The sequence below is a fragment of the Taurulus bubalis genome (assembly GCF_910589615.1).
Source record: "Taurulus bubalis genome assembly, chromosome: 1".
NCBI lineage: Eukaryota > Metazoa > Chordata > Actinopteri > Perciformes > Cottidae > Taurulus > Taurulus bubalis.
This window is the reverse complement of record NC_136589.1, coordinates 26139699-26152384: the sequence shown is the minus strand read 5'-3', so window position 1 is coordinate 26152384 and position 12686 is coordinate 26139699. Positions and strand designations below refer to the sequence as shown.

The following is a 12686-nucleotide window of genomic DNA, read 5'->3' as shown; positions in this document are numbered from 1 at the left end:
GATCCAGGCGAGCAGTCCCCCCTGTTTCCAGTCTTTATAGTAAGCTAAGCTAATTAGCTGCTAGCTGTTGTTTCATATTGAACAGGCAGTGGTATCAAACCTTTGGCAAGAGACCACATCTGTGAATTTCAAAGTGTCAAACTATTGCTTTACATTTGAGTTGGAGGGAACAATGGAAGGATGCAGAGGTTGAAGTCTTTTTTTTTTTTTAAACATTTTGACACCAGTCCAGCGTCTCATGAAGATGCTTCTTAAAGTTGAAGTGATTCAAATCAACAGTAACTTATAAGAAATTATAACAGAATAGGAATCAAAGTTTGGAGACATAGCTTTATCATCGATGGATTCAAACACGTTCCACAACATTATTCCACAACTACTGTGTCTGAAGATGTCTTGTTCTGTAATGATATGACCAAATCACTTGTGACTCCACAAGACTAATAGTCATTAAGTTGCAAACACACCGCATGACAGATCCATCCTTCACGCCGTGGAACTGAAATCCTTTTTTCAAACAGCGTCGGATCGTTTCAGCAACTGCATTTAAATATCACGTAGTTTATATCATTCCAGTGATTTAAACTTTCAAAAATGCAGGTCTTAAACAGAAAGTTGAGTACAAAAATCTGAACAGCCGAGATGGCCATGTTCCAACAACAGTCAAAGCTCCTCAGCTCCTGCATTTCAATTTGGAGCGGTACCTGGGAGCTGCGCTGTCAGCAGGATCTGTGTTCCAGTTGGGTGACTGAGCCTTCCTGGTATTGAAACCGGATGACAGTGAAGGCAAGTCTCACACCAGCCAATGGAGTCATCAATAATAAGACAAGGTGAGCAGAAAGGGTGGGTGTAGGGTTATCTGGGTACAGTACACACACTTCCCATGGTGCCGCGGGGCCAGACAGGGCCACAGAGAGGCGAGATATGGCTTGACGCTGCTGGAATCTGTGATTTGACATTTGCTCTGTGTGAGAGTCTGTCAGAGGGCAGGAGAAGGTTTTTGAGGGTATCGCCGCATCCTCTTTAGTCTAAGTCTTTGGGCTTTATCAAAGAGATCTGACTTGCAGGGCACAGAGAGTGGGCGAGCAGCATGGCAGTCGCCGGAGGTGGTCGGCTTCGAATGGACGCTGAATCCCACAAAGTCAGTCCTCCTCTTCCACGTAGGTTGAAGGGAACCAGCCCATCTTACAGGTGACCAAACAGGATACAATTCAGGCAGCATCACATACATTTTGCAGGACATATATGTGTCATGTCAGGTTGGTAATATTGAGAAAACAGCAAGAGTACACTAAAAAAAATAAAATAAAAGAAAGCCCAGTGTTGCCAACACTTTTCCAATAAAAGAAGCCAGCAGCACTAGCTCCACCAAAGCCACCCCCCAACATTCTCACAATGATTGTAAACAAAGAACATTTGAAATATTGATTGCCGTCTGGATGTAATGAGAATTTCAGCAAATGTTGCAAAAAAACATGTCTTTGAAGAACATTACAAACCCTTGCGTTTAGCTCTAAGAGGGTGGACATTAATAACGTTCATTTAAATGAACTGACAGCAGAACATTGTGACAGCACACCGCAATTACATAGAATACATGTGTAACTAAATTCTACAATAGCTACCACTGTATATGGTAAGACCACAGATGTCACAAAACACTAAAGTGGAGATAAAATAAATAAAATGTGTACAGACATTTGCCACAATGACAGGATCCAGCAGCAGACCTACCTTGCCGTCGATCTCTCCCTTCCACCACCCATTGGACATTTTGGTGTAGATCTTGATCATGTCTCCTTGCAGCAGGGAGAGCTCCCGTGTGTCTCTGGAGCAGAAGTCATAACGTGCCACTGCAACACCCACCACCCTGGGAGAAAACACTGAGACAGAGCCATCGTGTCTCATTTTTGAGAAACATCTTCACTAAATTTCACAAAGATTCTGAGAATACTCTCAGAGATCCAGAATGAGTTATTTAAGTTTTATGACCAACTTTTTAACTACAAATGGACAAGAACTGTATTGTCTCTGGCGCTGTGATTATACAGCTCTCTCCTCTCATTGGTCCACCAATAATTACCACACTCACAAAATCAAGAGTCATGCTCAATTCAACAGCATAATCTGAATCTAATCTAAAAGTACAGTTTATAAATGCTCTTTGGTTCATCACCTTGGGGGCACTAACTGGAAACTTTCCCTCGAATTGAGCTTATTTTGAAATTTGAATACAACGTTGACAAGAAAAATGCCATACCAAGCTACCAACAAAATACGAACAAGCTTTTTGTGACTCCAGGAAGAGTACAGGGCAAACTCAGCTGAACAAAACTCTGTTTCTTTACCTTTAGTGTACAGTAGTATATTGCCAGTATATTGCTTTTTGCATGTTTGTAGTTTGTACAAGGTTAACATTACAATGGCATGAAGCACATTTGTCATCGGTACTATCCACAGTAAATGAACTATGGCTATCTCTTGAGGATGAAAAGCAAAATCCACGGAGACATTGATGAGGGAGAAATATAGAGAGCTGTCCAGTTTAGCAGTGACAAATGCACAGTAGATTAGACAGGTCATGGGTTATCATAGTCATATTTTGATGTCATTAAAGATAATGTTGAGCGCAGCACTTATCAGGTTATACAAGGTTATTTCTACACATGCAGGTCGGGGCTCATATCACTTGGGAAAACAGGTGTTCCTCGGCCTGTTTACCTTATCTGTGAAAAATATAGATGACACAGCTGGGAAGATATGCTGGATGAAATGAATACACCTACTCTCTCAAGCACATACAGGCACATCATGCCAATACAGAAGCTCAAGCCCACACACATATACATGCATGCATGTATATGCACAAAGACGGGGACAAAGATATCCTAATAGACTGTTGTGCTGGATATACTGTATGCCATAAAATTAGAAGACCACCCACTAGTCCAATGTTGGAGCATTTGCTGACATTGTTAGCTTTATAGTTGCACCTATTTAAACATTTCAATTTGCTATTTTTATTGTTCATTCAGATTTGTTGTGGTAAAAACAAAAGTGAACCCATACAAACTAAACTTTATGACCACTTTTAATTAGCTAAAGTGATAATGACAATTGATGAATTTAAGTAAAATCTAAATGCCAGGAAAGGTAGTTTTGCAGTGCTTTGCCACTGGTTTGTTTACAGTCCTGAAGTTATCTTCACATAGTGGAAGACATCACAGCTGTCAGATATTCACAATATTTCCAATTTGGATTTACAAGAGGCTGACGTGAATGTTTTTCCCCCGCATGGCAACTCGTACGGTCTGTGCAATATGACGAAAAGCGGAATCATTAGACTACATTATTTAACAGAGACAGGAAAAACAAGACAGTTTGAAACCTGGAAATGTGGGCATACACAGCAAGGGAGGGACAAAGAGAGAAAAGATGTACCTGTACCTGACCAAAAAGGCGAGGAGGAGGGAGGAACAAAGCTGCAGCCGCCAAGAGGAACTACAGAGAAACAGAGCGAGTGATGGGTGGATTGGGGGGTAGGGGGGTTCAGGCCATAGTGGGAGTAAAGATAAGCAAAGTAAATATAAGTTTGACAGAAAGAGAGTAAGAGAGAGAGAGAGAGAGAGAGAGAGAGAGAGAGAAAAAGTTGGCAAAGAACAAGCAAAAAGCAAGTATGGGTAGAAGAGAGAAGAGTGAAAGAGGAGGGCAGAAACAGGGAAAGCATCAGACAATTTTCAATACTGACCAATAAAAAGGTGGGTATTGACTAGTTAACATACAAACTTAACTTACTTTTATATGTCCACATACTTTGGTCTGGAGTAGTTTTTCATTATTTGGGCTTTGCCCTTACGATTCAATTAAAGTCTTAATGCTACAACATGACAGGATATTTTCATACAAGTGTGCCAGCATGAACACACCTGAGATTACAGCAGCCTGATGGCACGCACACAGTGAATTATTTTTTCATAATTGTTTACTTTATGTTGTGTTTTATGTAGGGTTTGTGTTGTGAAACCTACTGTAACAAAAGTGTTGCTGTCAGTTCCATTTCTATTACAGCAGATCCTTGAAATGTCTTACATTAGATTTTCAGAAATATTTCCCTGTAGAATTATCTAGTTGTTCATTTAAATGTTTACTTAATGCACCGTTTCTCGTCGCTGTGATAATAAATGTATGTCTTCTGTAGATGCTTGTGAAGCTCAGAGAGTAGCAAAACACAAATATCAGTTAGCTGAGGGCGTCCATGTTTTACAGAGTAGAGGCACTGGGACGCATTTAGATCCAACATTCAATGGATTGCAGCAATAATGTGCTTCCAACTCTTTTGGTCACAGTTTGAAGGGGGCCCTTTCCTTTATCAACATGACAATGAAGCCCAAAAATATCCCAAACAGAGCAAAACCAGCAGAAAATAGAAAATACAAGCAGAGGGTCTCTGTAGATACAGACACTGCTACACACTTGCAGTGAGGCATTGGTGATGATTGAGAGGAATTACTCTTGTAACTGTCTATACATTGTTGTTTTTTAAGGAAAATACTGCATAAAATACCTTTCGCTGACTTCACTGATTTTCATGTGGCTGAATGGGAGCAAAACTCTGCAGCCAGGTTTCTAAATCGTGTGGAGAGCCTCCCCAGAAGAGTTGAGGCTGTTTGCTTTATGTAGCAGCATGTTGATGCCCATGGTTTTGGATATTCGGTGTTTAACTGTCTACATTCCTTTGGCTAAGTCGTGGAAGCCTCTATAATCTTTCTCCCGATCACACTGCACAACGCGGCAATAACAACTTTTTGAGCGAGCAAAAGCAGCAGTATGGGGGTAAGTATACGTTTGGGCACAGCACGGCGCCCTGACAAGGCAATCCAGGCCGCAGAGCCAAAGACTTCCGCTTCCATATGAAATCCCATCGAGCCGGCAGACACTCACTGCTGTCATCACAACAATATGGCTCCATGACTTCTTTCTGTTCCCCACGGGGATAATGCAAGCCAGTATACGTGTCAACTGTTTGTCTGACCAGAGGGCACGCAAACAACGATACACATACCTACAGGAAGTATGTACAGTATCAACGAAGAGATGGATGTATGTACTGAATGTGTCCATGTATAAATAAACATATACTGAACATACAACCATAAACTAGCATTAGGATTTGATACTACAGCTAATACAGTTTAATATGATCAACCTAAATACCCTGCATGTTTTGCATCTTATTTTGGCCGATTTAGCATCATATTCACTTATATTAATTAATTGTATATCCTGATAACACTGATGCTTGACTAGAAAATGGTTTTAGATTATTTCCAATCCCTAACATTTACACACGTACACAGATGGCAAGCAATCAGCAAGACTAAAATTAAAGATGCTGGCTTTGGTTTCTCCAAACAAATGACTCCAAAGTTTTGAGGGTTTTTCAATAGTTCTGCATCTTGTGATCGTTTGCTCAGCCTTGTCTTCTGTTTTCCTTGCTATAAGGTTTCTTTTTTGGGATTCAAACCATTGTGTGTGTGTGTGTGTGTGTGTGTGTGTGTGTGTGTGTGTGTGTGTGTGTGTGTGTGTTTTGTTTTGTTTTAGCATGACATCTGTCTTTCCACGGAGGCTGTTTACCAGACAGAGAACGTGGTGCCCACACTAAGTCTGTCTATGGGGGTGGATGACTTAAGGCAATAATAATCTATCCCAGAATGCATTGAGGATCTGTCAAGGCTTTCTCACAGAAGGAAGCGCGGTGAATGGCAGCGATGCACAAACACACCTCTTGCAGAGCTGCTTTGAAGCCTGATGTGCTGGGAGACCGTGGCTGCCAAAGGAGGCAGAGGGACAAGGATGCAGCAGAATTGTACATCCGAACAGACACAAAAGGCTAACTTTGACTTTGTTTCAGCGTTCCTCTGCTTGCCTCTGCTGCGCCGGCTGTGGTTGTTTACACGTACGCCTCTCTTTAAGTTAAGACAGTTTACCTCCTTTCTGCTCTTTTACATCAGATCATATTTGCAAACTTTTCACAGTTTTGTGGAAACAGGCGCAGTCCCTCAGTTGGACCAGGGGTATCCCCCATGTGTGTATCAGCGGCGGGCGGCTGTCACACCGTTATCTCCGCTGCCAGCCCAAGTGAAATGTCATGTCCTGTCAGGAAAATTGTGAAGCCATCTCGGAGCTGAGTAGCATGCGGAGTGTGACGTTTGGAGGAGCAGGCTCCTGGTGCTGGCCCGGGGCACTGAGCCCTAACAGGGACCTCTCTGCCGAGGCTGGTGAGCTGACGAGGCTCCTTTCCATTTCTTTCAGACACTTTCTCGCTCACTCCTTCCTTCCTTTATCTTTTGCTCACCTTTTGTTTCTCTCACCTCTACCCTTTGTACCCTCTGACTCGCACTTGGTATTAACATGCCATCTGTATTTGGATATCGCATCTGGTTTAGGAAAAACACTTTAATTCAAGGTGCAAATACATGTGGAATACATCGCAATCTGAAGAGGACTGGACTGGCTAGATCTCATCTCCCGGTGGCCCAGCTTGTATTAGATCTCTCATAATGTAGTCTGTACAGTTTGGCCACATTTTTTAAGAAATGGTTCAACATTTCTGGAAATATACTTGCTTGCTTTCTTGCCAGGACTGATTGATACCACTCTTGTGTTTAGCATAAAAGGTGCTTGTCATACTATCCCATACATTTGGTTAAAATAAATTAGATAAAGTATTAATTTATGAGCTTGATGCCATGTTCACACCAAAAGAGTTGCGAATTTTCGCAACGCCACTTCGCCTATATCGCGCCACCCAGTGAAAATTCGCTCTGTGTGGTTAATTCGTTTGTAATTTTTTCGCAACCATTCGATGGGGAAATGGGGCGGGGCTTATCTCTGTGTCTGTGAAAACATTTACTATTTCCGCCATCCACCATTGAAATAACCACTAGTTCTGCTTTATACTTGTTGAGGAAGTCCCACAAACGTGAAAACATCAACCGCCCCTGTGTCTGGCTTCATAATATTATCCCAGAGCTGCCAACTTTTCAAAAAACCTTGGAGTGAGATTTTGTCGGGGGTGACCAAAATTTTGCCGCACACGCAGCCACACACGTTGGTGGCTCAAATATCAGGAAATTGGAATTATTTTGGCGTTGTACTCATGTTGTACCCTGCATTCTGGTGGTTTGTGGGGCCCAAAGTCGTCGATAGGGGCGGCCTACTGGAGATGGACAACATTGGTTACATTCTGTGAAGCAAAGACATGATGGTCCACCCCCAGGACATTTTGTTAGATGTTATTTCATGCATTCTAGTGGATTTTTGGGTGGTATGCTAAAGATGTAGCCTGGTACCAGCCAAACTTAGCCCCGCCCACAACATTTGAGGTCTGGAAGTTCGGTCTGGCACTGCTCCATTGGGGAGAAATTATCCAAAATGCCACACTACTTTACTAGACCTCAGTAACGCGCTTTCCTGCGTTACTGAAGCCATTTTTACCAATCCGAAAAGTTCTCTTTTAGTGGCGCGCGAGTCACACAACACTTCCTGCATGAACAATAGCAACAAGCTGCTAGCTAGCGCTGCTGCTGCTACTGCCCGCGACTCCTCTGCCCAAGTCGGGTGTCGAGCCTGGTCCCGCTACCTTCGGTGGTTTTCGGGGAGCTAGCGGAAGTTAACAGAGAGCTAGCGGAAGTTAGCGGGGAAGTGACGGAGCGCTAGCAGGAGCCCCGGCTACAGCGGGGAGCTAACGGGGACTCTGACCGAAGGCTCGTAACTCGACGTTTACGGTAGATTGTTCATGCATGAAGTGTCGTGTGACTCGTGCGATTATTATTATTGGAAATTATATTAATTAATAATAATAAATTATTATTGAAAATTGAAAATAAAGTGATGAAAGGGCCATGATGTTTGTCCATGTATCTTTGCAGTTAATTTGGACATATGCTTAAAAAAAAAAGTAAAGTAAAGTAACTAGTAGTGAAGTTACTTTTCAAATGCAGTAACTAGTAAAGTAATCTAGTTACAATTTTCAGAAGTAACTAGTTACTTTTTCTGAGTAACTACGCCAACACTGCCTCTTCCTCTATTCTGCTTCTTCAACAAGACCTTTCTCCTTCACAATACAGTCACAGTACTTTAGCAGTACACTGCTGGGTGCATCTTTAATAACCCTGTCAAAGCTTCTCATATTTGAGTCAAACAGTCTTTCCATACAACGGCTAATGTTAGTTTGACCCAGATGGAGGGGTTCGTAAAATCTTGTAAATTAGCCACATGATATGCATATATAGTGACTATCAGATAACCTAAAATAAAAGACACAAAAGGTCAGTACTGGTTAAATCACTTGTTCCTTTTCATTTTTTATGAAAATAAATGTCTTTCCTGTATAATTGTTTTATCTTGTTTGATTCAAGTTCAGATTTAGGAAAAAGTCCACCTCCACTGAAAGACATAATTCCTTTTTGTGTCTATATATTTAATAATAGTTAAATCATTATTTTATTATTTTTTTTCTATTATGTTTTTAAAAAAAAACATAATAGATCACAATAAATTACATTTTGGAATAAATGAGAACTGGAATACAGCACACAAAACATATCAATGTCATTATCATGGAATCATTATAAAGCTAATTTGTAAAAATATTTTGACAATATATATTCAATGTTTGACATCTTACATCACCGAACTAAACTACAGTCACACTATTTACTAGTTTGAAAAAGCAATGGCAAACATTCTTAGTTGAGTTCAACCAAAGTTAATGACTAAAGAAGACTAATCAAGCAAAACTGCTGCTGACTTTCATACAACACTCCTCTGGGAGTCCTGTTAGCTCATTATACATGCTAAGTATTTCTAGCAGGTCTCGAATGTCAAAGATAGGACTGCCTCAAGTATTAAAATGCCATTTTAACTTAATAACCAAGGAAAAGCTCTGCCATCATGATTTTGTAATGTTTTTCTACAGTTCTTAGAAGTCAGTATAGGACATCAGCTGGTCTAGTAACACAACATAGCAGGTGATATTCTGATTTCAGCAAACTGTTTCGGTCCTTAGTTTGTTCTTTTGTTTCTATTTGATGAGCTGGAGAATATCCGTTTTCATTGAGTGTTTTTGTCATACAGAAGCAAGACTACTTCCCAGGGAAAAAACACTTACTTTATCTGAACTGGACAGTTGTAGCAAAACTGTATACCAAACAGGTCATAACAAAAGCTTAGAATTACTTTCAACTGTAACTGGATCACGATCTGATCTGGTAGCATTTCCCTCTGTCATACACAGTCTCAGGGAAGAAGATGCGAATGTTTGTGAAGCAGACTCACCAGTGCCAGACCTGGTAATGGCCTTGGGTATGCTTCCATTGGACAGTTCCCGATAGGGGACCTGCAGAGTGGTGTCAAGACTGCTGAAACCCTCCTTCAATGAATGCTGCTTGTAGTATTCCACCAAGTCCTGTGTAAAACAAGCACAATGGAACAAAACATACCCGTAACAATGATAATCCAGTGTGAATCTAGATGGCTTTGTGTACAAACGGATAGAAATGCTTGTTTCATCTTGAGTATACATCAGCTGCCATTACTGAGGAAGTGATTCTGAGAAGGGCAACTAACTGTGATTTATCTTTATATCTATCTATTTCAAGTTCAATACTGGAAACCAGCCAATATTAGCAACTGAGATGCAACCAATTTCTTAAAACATCTGCTCGTAGCTTTGTGAGTGTGTACACAAATGTAGAAATAAACCACGAGTCGACATATCTAACCATCGTACAATATAAATGCATGTGTTATCTCCAGTACTGCAAAAGTGATGTAATGTCAAAATGATTATTATCAATAATGCCACAGTAGTTAATATCGATACAAAGTTAAAAACCTTTACCAGCGCAGTCTTGAACAGCCGACTCTCAGCGATGTAAAAGCAGCCATCCTTGGTCAGAATCTTAATGTGCTTGACTTTATCGTTGAACCTGTGGAGGATGAATAAGACATGGGCTGCTAATCAACTATACATGCTCCCACATCAATCCAGTCTCTATGGTGAACCGTCACGAAGGTCTGTCCCAGCGGACTGCCGGTTACCACGATGAGCTGCGCCAAGCAACTTTGGTTGACAAGAGCACCTCAGGTGTTCCCTGCTGTAGAAATCAGATCCAATACACTCAAATCATATAATAATAGAAGCATCAAAGGATTACTGATTCTTACCCTGGATGATGAATTAATATGCCAGTACCTGTTTGTGAGCTTTCATCACAGGTAAAGCAGTTATAACAGAGGTTTTTCTGCTTTGTTTGATTTGAAATGTTTTAAGAGGCATTAAAGGCTAAAAGTATCAAGTACAAGCATCATCATCAATCATATTAAAAAGGTATTGATGCAAAACATATTGTTTTGTATGGTAACCCACTTAGTTCTTAAATAATGCAGTTTAAAGCAAAACTAATCAAGTATTATTGTTTTAAATGCCCCACAAAAGAAAAGCAAGAAAGTCCACCAAATCAACAGCGACAATTTATTTTGTAAAATAACTATTCATGATTTTAAGCCAAAAAAAGTGTTTCTTTGGCAAACATTTGAGCTTCAGTCTCTGATTTCTGAAGTAAATGGAAAACATACACTTCCATACCATGTATAACATCTATCGTATGTACTATCTGACAATCTATTGAAGAATTACCATTTTGTACAGACAGGAAAAGATACAAATGATGCTCCAAAAGACCGCAAAAAAGACAAATGTTTTCATTTAATTACCGTCATTAATATCAGATATTTTTCACAACAGCACAAGAACTTGTCACATAATTAACGATAGCTTTGATCCATTTAGGTGTATTACTAAGCCCCGCTGGTGAGCCAGGATACACAGTGGCAGCGCTCTGAAAGCAGTAAATATAAATGGAATGCAGCCCTTATTAATTCCACCTGTGGTTTTTCTGCTGTTAGTCAAAATGTCTGCTTTGAAAAAAAAAAATGTTCTTCTTCTTATTTCTCTATTTTCTTTCTGTGTTAACTTTCTTATGTCAATTTTTTTTTTACCAAGCACACCTTACCTAAAAGACACATTTAGTGTGCTCAATTAATCCAACATCGAAAGATGGATCACAAATAACTGTAAAACGTAGAATAGAGTATGTGAGAGTGTATGCTACAGGCTTAATTAAATTATTAAATGATCAATTAATCATAAGTCATGTGAGAATAGTAGCTCAGGCAAGCTACTTTTTTGAAAATTATTGCAGATCAACCTTGAAAATACACACACTGTTCAGTACATATATACTGCAGGCTGCAATGGGGGTGTGCTGTCAAGCCAATTGAAAGCACAGTCTTGTATATTGCATGTCTCCCACATGGTGATGTGCAAGTCACACTGAAAATAGATCCGCATTGTAAATCTTCCAATGCAGTGTATAACGCATGAGAAGCATATGATCATGTTGCAAATTCACAGATACATTGTGAATATATGGCGAGTCATACATTATTGATGTCTGTTGAGTTATATAGTGCATAACACATGGAGACAGATGAGCCCTTTTTGGTGAGTATTTCCTTCCTCCTATTGGGTCCCAAGGCTGCACTCTCAAACATCTTTACACACACACACACACACACACACACACACACACACACACACACACACACACACACACACACACACACACACACACACACACACAAGTTCCAGTTGATTAGGAGCAGCTCTCATATAAAGTTCCATTATCTCAAACAGCCATTCTGATAATGATCTTAAGCAGTGAGACAGGCAATTAGGATTGGAGTGTTAAGAAATTTTTGAATGAGGGACGGTATGGGCCAAAGCAAATGGGCTGGAATGGTGTGTCACTGGCTAAATAGTCTGAACATCCAAACACTATTTCAGAGTGCACCCTCAATCGTTATAATCTCTTGGAGCTGTCATGTCAGGGGGACGAGATAGTCCTTTTTCTTAAGACTGAACTAGCTTTGATGGAGCCTGAAAGATATTCGCTGGTTAAATGGCCAGTGTTGTATTTCAAAAGACAGCTATGGAGGCACTCAACTTGCAGATAAAGCAGCCATTTATTGAGGCCTAAAGGAATGGATGTTTTATCTTAAATTCAAGCATGCATTACTAGCCATCTTTTGAAATACATTTCTAAGACTGATAGCCAAAGAGCAGCAAATAGTGTTGAACATATATTTGGGCACAAGAGACGGACAAAAGATAGATGGAAAAATAGTTCATCCAATTCCACCTCTTCCCCATGCTGCATTCAGCTGCGATGCAAAGACTGAAGCGACCATCAGGGTAAACTAAAATTGACCTCAACTATGTTTAGGTAGGATGTAGGTTCAAACAAACCCCATCTGTGCCAATGACACAGATGGGGTGAATACTCAAATTAGAAAAACACATATTCAAAATTACTTTGAGTGTCTAGCCATGGAGAAAGTTTTGCTTTTCTTTGTCCAGGTTAAGGAATATGTATCTACCTGTAGCTAAAGCAGAATTTAATATTTGATGCACAGAGCCTTTGAAAAATACAACCTCAACATTTCTTTCTTGAAATAGACCTCACTGTTCTGTTTTCTTCTGTACTAAGTAGTTCCAATGGAAACTGTTCACAGTGAGGTCTGGGAATTATCCAGTACCAATAGTAACTGGACATATAAAC

At 40.2% G+C, this 12686-nt stretch overlaps 1 protein-coding gene across 1 annotated transcript in view; it reads right to left on the bottom strand.

Annotated features, from left to right (window-relative positions):
• Positions 1 to 1142: 1142 nt before the first annotated feature.
• LOC306739165 (guanine nucleotide exchange factor VAV3-like) overlaps positions 1143 to 12686 on the bottom strand; it is a gene marked incomplete at both ends in the record, with an annotated part of 40311 nt that continues 28767 nt past the window's right edge. The window contains 5 exons of the mRNA XM_079221130.1: positions 1143 to 1184; positions 1735 to 1883; positions 3448 to 3543; positions 9340 to 9469; positions 9905 to 9992. Of these exons, the coding sequence (XP_079077256.1) occupies positions 1143 to 1184; positions 1735 to 1883; positions 3448 to 3543; positions 9340 to 9469; positions 9905 to 9992 (505 nt within the window). The remainder of the gene's footprint in view (positions 1185 to 1734; positions 1884 to 3447; positions 3544 to 9339; positions 9470 to 9904; positions 9993 to 12686) is intronic.